Genomic DNA, 17,787 nt, shown 5'->3' on the forward strand with positions numbered 1-17,787 from the left:
GCAGCTCGGGCAACTTCTACAGGAAACAGGCAATTAAAGTTAACTAGGCGAAACTGGCTCCCTGCAGAACCGTACTGTCAGGTGGAACAAGCATCAACAGCAGCAGCAAAAACCAGTCAGCTCACTGCCCTAATAAGTCTGGCAATGATTACCACATTACCCGCTTATTCTCAGCTTCCAGCACTTCCTCATCAGACTTTCCTGAGGAACAAAGACCAGACCACAACCCACAGAGAAGCAAACAGACGCCTAACAGTTCTGACACACAGCGGGGCGTCTCTGAGGTTGTTGGACTTCAAACGTCAAATCCATAATGACCTCAGCGAGCAAGACACTGGACCAAAGGCCAAAACCAAGAATCCAATCCACCCAAAGATGTGTCATTCAAATATCTTCAAAATCAAGAGTAAGACTGTAACACAATACATATTTTAACTCTTTCCTTCATCACTGAGTACGAGGCAGCTGCTGCTGATGACAACACACACACATGTTGCACTGGATGCTCATTTTTTTTTTTATCATCAATCCATCTACACACTGTTTTAGAGAGATGCACAGCATTAACTGTTGAATATCACTGAAGCTTTGAATTTCCTTCTGTCACCTTTCTCTGCACGGAACACAATGTTCTTCACGCTAAATAATAAGGCTGGGCGATATATTTTAATAAATATTGATATACTTATCTAGGAGATATAGCATAGGACCATATCGTAATATCGATATAATTCACGTAACATTAAAAGTTTCTCCCATAGAGTCACCAGTACGCCTTTTTCTCCTCCCCTTTTATGCATCAAAGCGTCATCTCAAGGCAAGGGCAAAATATCGAGATATATATCGTGATATAGCTTGAAAATAAAAGCCATATCACCCAGCCCTACTAAATAACAACAAATATGTCTGGGATGATCATGGCATGATATGCCAATACCTAAGATTCTAAGAATGCGTTCACACAAAATCCTAGAGAACAGATTTATTTCCAGGTTGACGGCCTCGTTTGGACCGGTATAAACGCATAAACAAAGTCTAGAACAAATACATCAGGTGAATTTGAGAGCATTTTTCTTGGAGTGCTTCAATTCAAAATCTAGAGAAATTTGGGTGCACTGTGGACACAAACGCTCTTGGCTCGAAGTGAACAAAGGAAGTATCGAAGATGACGTAGGACGCATGGCATTGTGAGGAGAACCAGTTACGGCACAAAACAAAACATGGCAAATTGTTGCTGCTCCATTGCTGAAAGCTGTAAAAGAGTCCAGTAGTTCATTTAAAGGACTATCAAGATGTGGACATTGCTCATCTACATTTTATTGCGTACGTGATCTATAGCATCAATGTAAATATTAATAGTTGAATGATATTGTGTTGGTAAATAACATTTACAAAGCCTTAGCATACCAAAAAAAAAAAAAAAAAAAAAAGACTCAACAGGAGGAAATCAGATGAAACAGGCTAAATCACAGAGTCCTGTTTTAAAGCTCCCAAAAGTCATCACCAAATCTTTATGTAATCAATGTAGGGCATCGTGTCTGCATCTAGTGACTCACTATCACTATCCATCCCTTTTTCTATATTCAAAAAGCATTAATGTGTATGACCAGTTTGGACAAACTGTGCATTCAGGTCACAGTAGGCAAACTATTCATATCTTAAGTTGAATCTTTTCTTTGCATTGTTAACATGAAGTGATAAAGGCAATGGTCAGTGATTTCTGTCAGCGTGCAATATTATAATTAAAATCCAAATTAAAGTGATTGCCAAAAATTGACTATGACGGGATTATTAAGACCCTGTCAGTCAAAATGAGAAACAACAACAAAAAGTCTAGCACAGTGACAGAAAATAGCAATCTGCATGCGTTAACTCAAAAGCTAGACTGTAGACGCTGGAGCTTTTTTCAAGAAAATTGTTTTTTTTTTCTTTTTTAAATCCAAGTTCCATCACAGCTTGAACTCCACATACATCTTTTGTCCACTCCAGTTGACACATGTGTAGTACCTGCTGGCTACACACTGGCCTAATCTGTGTTGAAATCATAGCACTTTTGCTGGCCTGACCACTGTTCACTCTCCCCGCTGTCGGGTCAAAGGTAAAGCTAAGCCTGTTGGCTCCAACCTTTTATCTAATTAAAGTGCAGCCAAAGTGAAACTCGAGATAAACCTTCATCTGATCTCCACCTGGCTGAGCCTTCTATGTATCAGGTGTTCTTTAACTCGACCCGAAAAGAAAGAAAAACAAAAACATAACATATCCGCCAGTGTGCTGACAGGTGATTGTTAGCCAACAATTGAAATTACACAGTGAACACCAACACCGCTTTTAAACATTGTGAACACAAAACATAATAACGCACAGGAGACCAGAGCAAGTCTGCACACGTGAGGAGGAGCCGTCATTACTGGGTTACCGTCAATGTAAACATGGTTAGAGACGGACACACTAAGCTACTTTTATCCCCATTTTATCCTCAGTTTCCCCCTGAATCTGTTCCCTTTCTCAGCGTATCCTTCACATGCAACTCTTCAGCTGAAGCACTTAAGGTGAAATAAGTCTGCAGGTGATGTGCAGCATGCTCCGACAAGCCTGTAACTGTGTAATAAAGTGGTTGGTGCCCCTCTTCGGTATGTGCAGCTTTGCCCCTGGCCTCCAGTTAAATAGAGATAGTAAAAAAGGGTATATACACACAGTCAGAGGCAGATTGGGAAGTCCACGTACCCCGATGATAGCATTCAGCTCGGTCATTGTCACCTGCTTGGCACGTTCAACAGCCTGAGCCACCTGCTGTTGATGCTGTACACACAAACACAGATTTTACTAGCGGTACACAAATGCTTGTTGATCTAAAAACATGTTAGAGGCTGTAGAAAAAGATTCAATCTCTCAGACAAACTGACTAACAAGTTGCAGCAGTTAAAAAAAAACTTAGATGACTTTACAGCGTATTAAACCTCCCAAAATCGTACCAAACATGCTAAATAGAATAGGGTTAATAGAACGAGTGTAAAAAAAAAAATCGATTCTGCAATATTTCACAGCATGATTATCTTATCGATCCAAAAAATGTCCAACTCTTATTTAATCATGTTTTTAATAAAAAAAAATAAATAAAATAAAAACAACATTTAATTGCGCTAACGTATGCATAGCACGTAAAAGCCCGGTCACTAGGTGTCCGTGAATCTCATCAGACCTTGTTAAACTACCGCACTCCTCAAGTTGATTATTTTTTATAAAACATACTGGGCACTTTTATAGATGTATGTGGTTACTTTATTGAGTCTTTTGTAGAAGCAAAAGTTTGTTTTTCGTTTTTTTTTACTTGTAATTCGATAGTTTGATAAACATACCACTTGTTTCTGATATTGGTACTTGAAGTACAGTTTTGGAACAGTAAAGGTGAAATTTGTAAATATCGTTATCGCAATGTGCATCGTATTGTTTAGTATTGGGAAATTTTGTATCGTGACATGCAAATCGTGTATTGTATCATCAGATTCATGGCAATGCACACTCCTAGATAATAGAGTCAACTACTGCTATTCATTTTATATCTATTTGTTTCAGAAAATTTACAAAATTGAGACGTTACATTAACATCACACTAGCCACACTAGGCTCTCGTTTAGCAGTAAAAATACCATTAAAATGTGTGACATGGTCCCAAAAGGTTGTGTGTGAAACTTTTAAATATCACCAGCCAGTGAATCACCCTCACATTTTGCACGAAACCCCCTGCGCGGAGATGCTTCTGCCATGACGCGTCACCAGATAAAATGACCACCATTTAAACTAATACACCAACAGCTAACCCAGTCTTTGTACCAGAGCCTTTTCAGATTTGAATGCAGTCATAATAATCTGAACCACTTGTCACAAAAAATTGAAAACACACTTCAGATTAAACTCCGCATTCATTTTCAGTCACAGAATAACATGAACACGACTCGATCAGTTACACATAGTGAGATATTGAACAGGATTATTGGTGGAATTGGACGTATTTGCCCGTTTGTCACACTTTCTGCACTTTCAGTCATGCGATTTCCAGTGAAAAGCAGCGTGTAAATGCGTAATATTGTCCCAAAACAAGCATCTTGGGGCGATATTGAATAAAGAGAAAGTTTCCATTCCTTTTCCACAATCATGGAAAATCGTAGGTACTATATGAGAAAAACATTCATAAAGAGAAGCATGAGCTAATAATCTGTGGTGGCCCTGTAGACAAAGTATAATCGCAGCGGTTTCTACGCTTCATGCAAAAGAAAAGTATTGGAGCTCGACTGCGGAGTCCTTTGGCGTACCTTGAGTTTATTATCAATATTATGTCAGTTCTCTCTCCAGAATCACATTGAGGTGTTTGGCAATGACACAGTGGTACATTTTCCTGTTTTATCTTTTCCGTGTTTTTACAGATTGAGGTTCCAGTCTAAAAGTTTAAATTCCAGCCTAATCCTTCAGTGACAGGCGCTTTGTCCACCAGCCACCTTTAGGATTTCCTGTACAGTTGTAGCATATTTTGTGCTTTTACACTCATTTGTGTTGCTTGTCTTAAACTTACCTCTTGTGACAAGAAAGGCATGATCTGAGCCAGAATGGCATTGAGGCGTTTGGCAATTTCTGTCTGTAAGAAAGAAAAAAAGAAAGAGTGTTAGGACAGAGAGTGGAGCAAACAATAAAGGAAACAAGCTCTGGAGTCAAATTTCCTTTAAAGCAACTCTAATGTGTGCTGCGTCAGTCAGCTTGAATTATGTCTTTCTTAACGTAACTAGGATTGCCTTAGAACAAATTTAGCTCCCCCACGGTCCTGCCTCCATTAGGCCCAGACCTGATTTCATTAGGAGGCTGAAATATGCTAATACCATCTGGCTGGATGAAGCCTAATAGAGGTCCATACTTCATAATTACAGAGCACACAGCTGTAGAGGGAGTGCAGGCCGAGGCAGACAGGTGAACTCTTAGAGCCGATCTATCAAAGGCATCTCGGGTATCGACCACTAAATATTAGCCGGCAGAGGAGAATGATACTGCAGCGCTCGGCATGCGCTGAGCACTTATCGACAATGCATTTGGACAAATGGATGTGTCGGCTGCACTCCCAGGTCTCAAGACATTTGGGCCAAACTGTTTTTTTTTATATAACCTCACAGAAAAGGAGACAGAAAAGGCAAGGGGGAGGCGAGGAGCGAGAACGTGGAAAGCAGGATAGGAAAAAGCAGGTGGGGGAAGGATGCCGATCTTAAGCCCTCTGATTTGACACTAAGGTAATGTGGTTTGACTGAACCAGGGGAGGTGAACTAATTGATTGTGAGAGATTAGGGGTGGAGGCCATGCAGGTGTCAGCGGTTGAAGAAGTCTTTCCATCCTTTTTACACGCTCCTGCATTCCATTCATTTTCTCCCTTAACCTCGTTTGACCGTGAATGGAGCAGGAGGGAGGAGAGGGACAGGTGGCTTTCTGCGCCTCCTCTCTGTTACTTTGTTATTCCAGAAGAGTGAAGGTGGGAAAATAAGGAGCCATGGGACGGATGGACCTTTGCTAGTCTGTCAGGAATGATCCCCCAACCCCCCCCCTCTGACCTCAGAGGCACTATGTCTCCCCCCCCTCCAAATACCTCTTCACGCCCCTCAATGCTAATCTCTCCTGCCTGCCTCAAGCCTCTTCCTCTGTTCTCCTCCTCTTCCGTTGCTGGGGCAACGATATCTGGTACTGCTGATCGTTATGTAAATTGGGCTTGGGCTGCTCTGACCAAAGCATTCTGTAAAATCATATTAACCGCAGCACCAAGGTGGGTCATTAAATTGAATTTTCGGCCTGTCGATCTGATTGGCACAAGAAATTAATGAGGGATAACTGGGGAGGTGGGGAGAGGATGAGCCTACACTAAAGAGAGGGGGGGGGGCAGCTCTTTGGAGACGCATAAAGCATCATCATTAGCAGGGGCCGGATACAGTGACACACAGTGGGTGATAGCATTTTGAAACACACCGCAAGGAGAGAAGTGTGCGCCTTGTATGAATAGCAGGGTGGAGATACAATTGGCTATCAAATGTCACTCACTAAGACCAAAGGCATGCAATCGGTTCCCAAACTACGGGACGTGACATCATGAAAGGGGGTAGGCACAAGAGGGGTTGACACTGGCCTTACTGAACATTGAGCAAGTAAAATGTCTTTTCTTTGCACTCAAAGAACTGTTATCATTACTGTTATTGGACAATTTAAGTTATTTTTACGAATTTTGTAGAAGAATAGTCTAAATGTTTTACTTTTTTCAATAAAGGCAAAAAATGTAATCCATTTTGTTGAGATGATCATCCCTGAACATTTTTCATTCTTCAAAAGGGAGACAACAGAAAAAGTTTAAGAACCACTGGTTTATAATAAATCATAACATTACAGTCACCGTGACCGAAGGCACAAACATTCAGGAAATTCAGACACTGTCTAAAAATATTAGGGTGTCCCGATCAGATCATGATATCAGATATTGAATATAGGATTATATTGGCCAGCATGCCCATCCAAAATCTCTGATAAACTGTTTTGATTGGATTCATTGAGGTTATTTTTCAGGCTTTTTCAATTTTTTTCTATTGTAGTATATTTCTTATGTTTAGGGTAAAAATGTATCTAACCCATTGGTTAATAACAAATGGATCAGTTTTGCTGACTAGTGTTCTTTGTTTAAATATCTGTAGCATTCCACACTACAAAAGTATGTATATGTAAATAAAATCACATCACACGTTCTTCACGAATTGAGACTTTCTGGCATCCATTTGGATGAAGAAAGATGCTTTAATAACGCAACCAATGACTTGCGTCACTTGTAACGGCTCCCATTTTACTTCGGAGGCCCCATTTTCCACAGTGCTTTTAGTGGCAGGCCGAGGCAGGCGGTGGAAAGAGTTTATTGTCACTTTAAACCACTGAAAACAGAAGCCTTTGAACCAGCAGAAGCTTTTCACTACAGCACCACAATTACAGATACTCAGGGTTGTCTAGCAGCACCGGAGCTTGGAGAGGCTCTCTCTCTCCCTCACATCCTTCCGTCAATGGTGCGTTGAAAGCCATTTGGCTGTTTGTCGCTGCATGCATTAGAACCCAAGTGGAGAGCAGTCTCTGACGGGGATTAAATTGGTGGGGAAAACAAGTGGCATATGATGTGTAGGGGGAATAGAGGAGGGCAGAGATGGCTGTTTGGGAATTATTTTTTCAGCCAGGGCAGAGGAAGAGAGAGGCACTTAGAGGTATCTTGTTCATTACAAATGCATGAAGAATATTTTGCATGTCTTTCTATTTTGAGCTCTCACGTACAAAAATGTTACATCCTTTTTCTCCAGCGTGGGGACAGTCTGTTTAATATTATACAGTGTGTGGGTATAGCGCCTTATACAAAGGTAGTGTACTGCTAGTTTCCAATGCTTTTCATGGGTCCTCACCCCATTTTTATATTACACATTTCTGGCAACCCCAGAGACAACTTTGGTGCACAGTTTTGCAAGAAGACATGTATTGTCGATGTTTCTGTTCATCTGGTAATGGTCTTTACGGGGCCAGGAGTCTATGTAAACCCTCCCATTTAGTTTTCAGTTTTTCTTTGATGTCTTTGTTTTCTTGTTTAAGATTGTGTTTTAATTTAAAAAATAACTTAAAATGTGTGTTGTTTTTTTTTCAATTCCTAGACATTTCAGGCAAACCCTTTTGAATTCCAGCCGACCAAGGTTGTAAAACACTGCTTCAGATCCAAGCCATCAAACTAAGCCCCTCTCGCAACCTCCGGTAACCTCGTCAGCATCTCTCCAGAGGCGGCGTGTGTGTTTTTGAGCCAGTTTGCTTTGGCTCTGAGACAGATCGACCATCATCACCTTAGCAAACAATTCCAGGAATCCTGTATAAATTATTCATTTGCAACAACCCGCCCCCTTCTCCCTCACATGACTTTCTCCTCTTCGCCATTTCCCTTCAGGAAACAAACGACTTTCTTTGATAAGACCCTCTCCCTGTTTCGTTCATCTACTCAACAAGTGAGGGCTTCAAATTATCAAAGAAATTTTAAGAATGAATCCAAATCCAGGGCAAGATACTAAAGTAGGGTACATACATGAAGACAATCAGGATGCTTTCTTCCCAATTTTCTACCTTTCCCAACCAAGGACGGAAAACGCCAAATAATGTTTTATAAAATTATCCTATAATTCAGCAGTTTAGAATTTTAAAATTTCAAGCTCCAAATTAGTGACAACAGGTCAAAATATCTCAAACATTGATGGCTGCTGTAATATTGAGTTGTTTTTTTTCTCCAACTTTACAGAGTAGGAGCTCCAACTGCAGGTGGCGTTTGAAGTAAATTTTTCAAGTAGAGGTTTGGAAAATCCACAGTTGCTTTGAATGCAACATTAGGAGCTAACACACATACACACACAGACAGTTCAATCAAAACTGTTCTAGGCCTGATTTTGCATCTTCATGTATGGAGTCTATACTGTGTGTATCCCACTTAACATGAAAGGTGAACAGAAACAACAAACTGAGGACTGGGTCGGTTGAAAATAACATCTCCTCCACATCTACGCCACAAGACAGCAGGGCACATTGCTGAGGCAGTCTAATGAGCTGTGCTAATTAAAATCACTTATTGACAGCAAGCAGGGATGATTACCTCCACCCTGAACTCTCTGCCATCATAAGAGACACTGTCAAAACAAATTACCCCCACATGGATTTCTTTCACAGCAACCACTCAGCTTATCTGTGGCAAAGTTCTACCCAGGCTGCTGAAAGCTGAGCTACAGTGTGTGTAATAGTTGTTAGCACGTGTACGTTGTTTTTATTTATACACACAGACGTGCCTGAGCTCTCTATTTTTTAGCAAGAATTACCAGAGTTTACCATGACTTTCTATACAACAATTGGGAGGTCAGATTAATGCTCCATTGCCTTTAGCATCCCAGTCTTCTTCCTTACTCACCAGTAAAGGCAGACATACACTGCATGGTTTTTTCAATCGTTGTACTCCGCTCCAGCAGAAAATTGTGTGACTTAATTGCAGTCTGAATATTCGCAGGTTACGATTCATGTTCTCACACTATACGGACCAATACGCTGACGCGACCCGACTGCTCACACTGTACGTCCATACACGACACGTCGGGGTCTTGTAGCCAGAAATGTATCATAAAAATTAGAAGAAAAAAAAGAACTCTGAAGCATCGCCATTAAAGCAGAAGAAGAAGAAGAACCCGGAAGTGGATAGACACTCGCGCCTTGGTAATTTATGCCATTCTCTGCGGAGAAGCATCAAAAAAGAAATACCGGCGACGTATGTGGATCAGGAATTGGCTCAGCCGGTGTGGGCAGTACGGTCTGTCAATTTTACAGCGGTCTGTATACACACGATGCACGACAAGATTTGGCCGAGACTCGGCCCGATCCCAAAAACAGTCGCACAAGAGTGAAAAATCGACTCAAAATGGGCCAAAAATCACAACGTGTATGTCCGCCTTATATTAACAGAGACAGCACAGGGCCTGGGTCTGTTTACCTCTCACTGATGTCATCACAAACACAGGCTCCGCAGACGCTGCAGGGAGGCGGAGGGTGGTGGGAATCATAAATTATTCATGGAGCGCTGACGACTCCGTCAAGCTTTTTGATAAACAAAAGAGATGCACAGGAGAGGACAAGTCGATTAACCCATTTAGCCCAAAGCCTCTCGCTCTCTTCCTGTCTCCAACGTCACTCCCCCACCCTTCCCCCTGCCACTTGTTTTGTCCACTTCCACCAGCATCCAACTACAAAGAGAAGCTCCACCCCCCCACTCGGCTGGGCCTAAACCTTCTTATTGGTGATAAGTGTCGGACGGATAAAAAAGGAGGAGTGTGGAGGAGGTGGGGTGAGTTTAGTTCCCTGATAATCAGAAAAAACACCTAGTTAACATGCACGCGCACACACATGCACGCACACAGCCTTCTATGAAAAAGAAAGAAAGCACTGCCTGATGAATTGCACTCAGTGCTGCTGTTCCAGCTGAGCTCCCCTCCCACTGATACCATTAACCTTGTGGATGTGGGGGCCCCACCTCTCTCCGTCCCTCGTTCTCTCTCTGACGGTCTCCCGCTCCCATACATCATATCGCACAGCTAATGACACAGGGCCATCATTCACAGCACATTGTTGGGGCGGGGGAAGGCAATGAAAAGCAGGAGGGCAACAAAGAAGAGGGGGAAGAGGAGGAGGAGGCGAAAACCAAACAGGAGGAGGAGGCAAAGGTGACTTCAGGAAACACAAGTCTGATTTAGAGAACATGGAAACATGAGCGTACAAAGATAAGATCAGCAGGAGAAGATGCTTATCTTAGCAGACTGGTTAAAAAAAACAATATGGTGATAAAGAGGTCCCACCTTTAGCTTCAACTAGTTTGTGTCGTTTAAGCAGCAATGTCTTTTTTTTTTAATTTTTTGAAATGCTTCTGTCGTACTATATACTGTTATACTGTAGCTGTTTTATCTATGCTAAGGTAGCTAGGTGGTAAAACCAATCCCAACTACAGACGATGCACTGTACACTTATAAAAGGCCCCACCCGAGTACAGATATATAAAGTTTTAGTACTTGAGTCAATGTCTAAGGCAGGAGCTTATATATCGTGCAGCTCATTGACCTCCTCTGGGAAAATGTTGTGATCTGTTTAATGTGAACTTTATCACTTTTCAATCAATTAATGAATCATAGCTGAAAAAATGTCATCTCTACCTCACCTTGAATTGCAGGAGGCCAGCACAAAGCATTGCAGGTATGCATATTTACACACACACACGCACACACACACAAGGACTAACCCACAAAAACACATCCGCTCAGACTGTCTGCCAAATACTTCTCTTTAATCTTATCAAACAGTCTCCATCAGGCAGCGTGCCCTTCATCTTGTTTGGACAGTCAGCATTTTCACTACAGGAATCCGCTATGAGCTCGGCTCCTCCAGGCATTTTCAGAATGAGGGTAGAGATTGGGTATCCATTTGTGTGTGTGTGTGTGTGTGTGTGTGTGTGTGTGTGTTATGGCTTCTGTGATATGGCCACATACCTGTTTGTGCATCTCAATGTTGAGTCCATAGGACATTTCGTAGTACTGCAAAAACACAGAAGACAAAACACGAGAGAATGAAAGTCAAATCAGATCTGTGGTTAGTGACTAATCCTGAAAGATAAAGTGACAGTTTTTTTAAAACAGTGAAAACCGAGTTTCACATGAATTCTTTCCATCTGAGGAACAGAAAACATATTGCGCAACGCGGTTGTAAACACTGGCGTGGTGACATCCTCAAAAGCGCCCCCACCCAGCTAAAGAAGGTTAATACATGTTGCATTGGCAAACCCATTAAAAACTGCAGCATTAAGAAGGTTGACAACTTTTCATGTCATTTGTCCAGCTACAGCGGAAGACATGGCTGTGGTTACTTTTATTCTTCTGTCGAGCACAAACAACGCCTTCAAAACCCGAGAAGAAAGGCCATTCCACGACCGACCAGCTCTGTCTGCCAAAGACCTGAGCCCACCAACGGCTACAGCAGCAGCTTCAAATGTTTCAATCTACTCCCACTTTCCTCTAAGATCTCACAGGGAAAATAATATGTAACAAACTGCTGCTGGTTGTCATTCATTTCATGTACAAACATGATAAGCTCCTGTAGATAAAAAGCCCAGACACAAGCCTAAGTTACATCACTTGTCAGATGAAAACTGTATGCTTTTTTTTCCTCTGTCCATGTGTATAACAAAGTTCTTTCCTGTATTAACACAAACCTTCCCTTAAAATCTGTCTTTATTTGATCAGATGCTCTGAGCAAATGGAGTTTAATGTCAGTGTTGAAACAGTTTTAGCCTTTACAGCTCTTATCTCAGCACTCAGGTCTGGGACCCATAAAAAGTTAAAAGCACAAGCTGTACAGTAAGAAGCAGAAATTGCAGGACTGGCTGCACCAGCGCTTCAGTCACTGTACAACATTAAACATAACTTACCAACATTTAACAGAACAACTCAGCATTAACAACCACCATTTTTAGAAGAGGAAAACTATTTCATAGATCATTTTAAAAGCAGGTTAAACACCCAATAAATAACTGGAAGTTGTATCATGCAATCACATAAAATGTGCTTTTGAATTATAGAAAAACAGCAAGATCAGCATTAAACAAAGTTGTTGGCAGAAAAAAAAAAAAAAAACTTATTCTTTAAAAACACATTGTTTTCCTGACTTGTCTCATATTCTAACTTTGCAAAACATTGTATTATTTTGTAATTAGACTCAAAGTTGTGTTTTAATGTCAAATATAAGGACGTCCCAATACAACTCTTTTAAATCCTATACGATACCAATATTGCAGCCTTGAGTGCCTATATTGATCTGATAAAATCTCAGCACGAATCATACATACTTTTATAAATTATTTTGTTGTGTGGAATGTCAGAAAAGGCTTGATCAAGTGATATTACTGTGAGAACAATAGTCAGCAACTGTACTTATGAGAAAAAACTGACCCATTTATTATTAACCAATGGATTACATTACAAATTTGAACCTGAAAAATATTCAACAATTGAATAAGATAAATATAAAATAAATTAGAAAACTGAAAAATAACCCAAAAAAAATCAAATAAAACCAAAAAAAATATTTCATAATGCAAAATAACCATTAACAATAAATAAAACTAAAAAAGAAAACCCTGAAAAATACTCTTTTTTAGACACAGGCTGATATAATCAGATACCTAGTTTTTTACTGATATTCGATTTCAATATCTGTTCGAGACACCCTTATTAAAATATGTGTTGAATTCTTTTCTTTTAAAGGAGAATTAAGTAGTCAATTCCTATTGTGGTTAAAGATATACAAGGATCCTCTGTGTGAGACCCCCACAGTTCTTTTTTTTTGGGGGGGGTGTTGAAAAGCTAAAAAAAGCTCACAGGAAACCCCTCTGATTCATGCACAAAGCAGGCAGAGCAGTCATTAACCCCAGTGGGTCACACAGGGCAATGTCACAGAGGAACGGATGGGGAGGTGGGGGGGGGGGTCATAAAGATGACCCCCAGAGGCAGAGAGGGGGTTGTCACGCCCTACAATCAATAGCAGGACATTTGACCCCTTGCTGGAGTTGCGACGACCCCCCAACCAGAGCAATTCAACAAAAACACAAGCGTGAGTCAACAGTGGGACACAAGCACAACAACAGCGCTGCAGCTGCATCACCTGTGACACTTCACCTGGGGCCAAAGGCTTTAAATCAAGAGTCGTAACAATGGCTCCTCTTACCATGACGTAGTGACGCTGCATTTCTGTCTTCTCATTGGCCAGTTTGTCGTATTCCACTTTCAAGCTTCAGGGAGAGGAGAACAAAACACAAGATTAACAAAGAACTGCTGCACAGATTCAAAAAGTATGGCAAACCTTGACTACAGAGTAGGGCAGGGCAATATATTGAGGATTAAGATATTTTGGTGATATAAAAACTTACAATATTGCTTATATCGATATATTTTTTTAATACCTTATTTTGTTTAAAACACCTGTTTTAGTTTTTGCTGCTTTCATTACTTCTCAGAACAGCATTAAAAGCTCAGTTAGATGGATTAATGAGTGTGTCCTAACCCAGACCTTCCCCCAAACAAGCCACACTAGAGAACTCACTCACACGTGCTGTCCTTTAAAGGAGAAAAAGCCAAAAGTGGCACATTTATGTGAAACTGTTAATATATGTGCCTGTGTGGCATTTTGCATCAGCTAATTTAACCCAGAATTGTCTATCTGATCACACTGTATTTGAAATAAAATTATTGAGATTTATTTTGTATAAAAAATATTAAGATATGAGATTTGGTCCACATCACCCAGCTCTACTACAGAGTGTTTCATAAATAAATAACTGACATCCTGTGTCATAACAGAGTATAGAAGAAGAAGTGCATAGCAGCAGCTTCTGGAGGAGCTGCGTTACCTGTGGTACTGCGCCTGCAGGAACTGAAATTCATCTTTGATTCTGTCGCACGACTCGGCCACTGTGAACTTGAAGCCAGGCTGGCCTGGCTGGTGAGGTGCCTGCAAGGGTTGGAAAAAAAACACCAAGTGTAAATAATTCCATCATCACAGGTCACATCTTCCTCGCCACCTTCTTCCTCATTTTCCTCGCTCCATCACTCCCGCGGGAAATCACATGTACGATCTGAAAGGTGGCTCACTCAATCTGGCTGCATGGTGACGTCACATGGCTACATGACTGTGTGATGACTTAACATGTTCAGTTTGTGCGTCTTCAACCTTTAATAGAACCTTAAATTGCAACTACACCAAACTACACATAAAATGTGCTATAATAATCAGAAATCAATGTTGTTTATTAGTGTACTTCTGATGTTTTGGCTGTTTGAATATCAGAAATCTCCTTTACAAACATTTTGTGGGAATTTTTAGGAAGCATATGTGCTTCCAATAAGATTTTTTTCTAATATGTTGTAAGTGTATTGACAAATATTTACGTTTACCTCCTGCAATGTGCTCACGTTCCTCTAGGGCAGAGGTGTCAAACTCATTTTAGTTCAGGGGACAAATACAGAGCAGTTTGATCCCAAGTGGTCCCCAGATTATAGGCAAAAAACTTAGTAATTTCAACAATAATGTGCCCTGGTTTGCACTTTCACTTATGAAATATCTCAGCCATATTTGCAGAGCTCAGTTTTCCAGTTCTTATATCACATGACGGCAGTCATTTTTAATCTCAAATTGTTGAAAAAACTAAATTTTTCCCAAAATCTGGCAAATTTTCCTCAAATTATTCCACGAAATTTCCCCGAATTCCCAAAAATCAGGGAAATTTAAATGAAGTTCTTGCAGGGACTGATATACTCACATTCTATATTGGCAATATTGAAAATTATAATATTGTACATATTCAATAGCTTGTTTTGTATCAAAATACTTGTTTTAGGAGTTGGTGCCATTGTTACTTCTGATCCCCTGTATGCGTCGCCATCTTGTGTGTCATTGTAACCTTTACTGGTAACCCAAGTCACCGATTTTAGCCATGTCATGCCACAAACATGCATTGTGTGGGGTTGCTCAAACAGAGCAAAGCCAGGGGAAAATAAGACAGTTTTATTGCATTCCTAAAATAATAACTAGTCAAGGAGAATAAACAGAACGTCTGTCCACAGAACAGAGAAACAAATGGCTAGCCATCATCAACGGGAAAGGTTTCCGACCTGACACAGAAAAGCAACACTAAAGTCTGTAGCGATCATTTAATCACAGGCAAGTGTATATATTATCAATGCATGTCTTATTGGCCCACTGAGATATTATGATTTTTTCATATGAAAACACAACTCATATGTTTACGTTGTTATTCAGGCTGCACGTCAGTGGAAAGCTACAATTGTTGTGATTGAAGCCATATAAACCATTTAACGATCCAACAACCACAGCCGAAGTTATCAATGCTTCTGTCAGATCAATCTTTGAAGCCTCATAATGACCAGGTAAAAAAAAATATTCCAACAAAAACGATCTCGTTAGCTTGTCAAAGGTCCACACACGTCACTATACGCCTCCAAAAACTTGCATGCTTTCAATTCATCCAATGTGTAGGCACTTACACTGTTCACCAGATAGTTTACAATGTCTGGATACAAAATGGCCAGGAACATATCTTCGTTGGACACCCATTCTCTTTTGCCGATATCGTACAGCTCTTTGTTGTTGATTTCACTCAACTTCTGTGCCTCGCTTTGCAAGTTGCATTCAAACTATCTCTGTAGATTGTTAGTTCCTTTTGGCTATTTTTATCCAGTTTTGTCGTCATTTTGAAAGCTTCGGGGGGCAAAAATGTATCGTGTCAGGATGTAAACAATAAAAGCTGACACACAAGATGGCGGACTACGGATTTGTGAGTGGTTTGTGATGTCATAGAAAACCCATCGATAGAAGAAAAAGGCAAAAGTTGCACATATTGTGCAGCCGTTTGTTAATAAATGTGCCTGTGTGGCATTTTTTCATCAGCCATAGAACTGTCTTTATTGTCGAACTTCATTTGAATTAAATTTATCGAGATTGTATCACATCGTATTTAGTCATTATGAAAAAAAAAAATATTGAGATATCGCCCAGCCCTATTTATATATAATTTATAAGTGGAAGTGCAAACCAGGGCACATTAATGTTGAATTTGCTCCTTTTCCCAAAAAAAAAACTGTAGCCAACATTAGCTCAAACTAGTCGGTATTTGGCCCCTGAACTAAAATGAGTTTGACACTCCTGTTCTAAATGGGCCATGGTTGGACCCTGCACCGAGAGGTTGACACATGCGCTTCAGGGGTACGCGCACCCCTGGTTGAAAACCACAGATGCAAGCTAGAATTTAAAACAAACTATACACACCGGATGCCGGCCTTGTGGATACATGACGAGTCGTTCACACTGGAGGGGTTTCTCTCGTTTCCTTCCTCCTCTCGGTGATCCCGCTCTACCACCGACACCCCCTCCCCTGCTGTGCGCACAGGATGGCGGCGGACAAAGCCTCCTTCTCGGCTGTGAGGCGCACACCCAGAGCCCGATGTTTGGATGGTGCTCTCACCTTCTCAACACCTACACAAAAACACACACACAAGCTGGGTCACGATCACAACAAGACACGCTCAAATAAAGAATGAAGACTGGCCCTCATTCATTTTTAATACACAGTCATTAACTAAAAGTAATAGCTTCGTTTTTAGTGTCTTAATAAACCCACATGAAGTCAAACATCAAAATCGTTTCCAACAATTTAATTTTGAGAAATGAAAAGAAGGCAGTGTGTGTAATCCCGAAGTTTGGGCTTTGATAGCACAGCAGCCATCATGTTGTTGTTGTTTAGATTGAAACTAATAACGAGTTTCAATCACAAAGAAGGGAAATGAACACACGCAACGCTTGTTTTGGTGGTTGGTCCTGGAAGAGCAGAGAACATGGAGCTGAATGCTTCTAATAAAGCCACACCACCACCACTACTACCATCACCTCCACCATCAGCAACAGGGGCGGACGGACGTCTTGTTTTATGTGACCATTTTCTTTACCTTTCTCTCCACCAGTTCTTCCTTTGAAAGGGTTTAAAATCCACAGAGTAATATCCCCCAGGTCAGTCAGTGCGTGAGGAGAAGAAAGCGACCGCTGTCGTGATTATTTTCCCACACTTCCTCCTTTAAAATCGACCTTTTTCTTGCTGTCGGTCCCTTTCAGTGTTGGTTTTAAACCGGGTGATCCACAGCCGGAGAGCGTCGTCGTTCAGCCCGGACAGACTCTCCGAAACCTTCCAAAAAGACGTGTAGAACTTTAAAAAAAGAAATCAACCGTGCCTCCGGAAGCAGTACACCAATCTTCATGTAAATCACGGGGTGATATTGCAACTATTTCGTCGAGTAAAAGCCGTTGTTTTGTGTTAAAACCGTCCTCGATAGAGATTCGCAGGGCGCGAGGTACCACACACAGACTGTGCACTGACACGAGGACCAAACTGCCGAGAGAGAGACTCCTCACTGACCAATCAGAGCGCTCGGAAAGCTTCAGCAGTGAAGGCCAATTACAGCGCGTTTTCCCCACGTGGGGAAGGGTGAAACAGCTGTATCCTGATTGGGCTCCGCGATGTGACGTCACAAGGTCGCCATTTTGGATCTGGAGTGACATTTTAGTGCGATCAACAACTTGTTCAAAAGTAATCATTTAATCGTCCTGAGATTCAAAATG

General features: G+C 41.1%; 1 protein-coding gene across 6 annotated transcripts in view; it reads right to left on the bottom strand.

Annotated features, from left to right (window-relative positions):
* Window positions 1–17,567, bottom strand: part of tle3b (TLE family member 3, transcriptional corepressor b) — a 36,058-nt gene extending 18,491 nt beyond the window's left edge. For 3 of the 6 annotated variants that reach the window (XM_028476208.1, XM_028476225.1, XM_028476199.1), the window contains exons 1-7: window positions 17,121–17,567; window positions 16,444–16,650; window positions 14,009–14,109; window positions 13,327–13,390; window positions 11,097–11,141; window positions 4,568–4,630; window positions 2,725–2,799 (exon numbers count right to left, since the gene is read on the bottom strand). In XM_028476208.1, the coding sequence (XP_028332009.1) occupies window positions 2,725–2,799; window positions 4,568–4,630; window positions 11,097–11,141; window positions 13,327–13,390; window positions 14,009–14,109; window positions 16,444–16,467 (372 nt within the window). In that variant the 5' untranslated portion in view covers window positions 16,468–16,650; window positions 17,121–17,567. Of the gene's footprint in view, window positions 1–2,694; window positions 2,800–4,567; window positions 4,631–11,096; window positions 11,142–13,326; window positions 13,391–14,008; window positions 14,110–16,443; window positions 16,651–17,120 lie in introns of all 6 variants that reach the window. The other 3 variants (XM_028476191.1, XM_028476182.1, XM_028476217.1) reach the window with 1 other exon arrangement.
* Between the last annotated feature and the right edge of the window lie 220 nt (window positions 17,568–17,787).

The sequence above is a fragment of the Gouania willdenowi genome, chromosome 3 (genome assembly GCF_900634775.1).
Source record: "Gouania willdenowi chromosome 3, fGouWil2.1, whole genome shotgun sequence".
NCBI lineage: Eukaryota > Metazoa > Chordata > Actinopteri > Blenniiformes > Gobiesocidae > Gouania > Gouania willdenowi.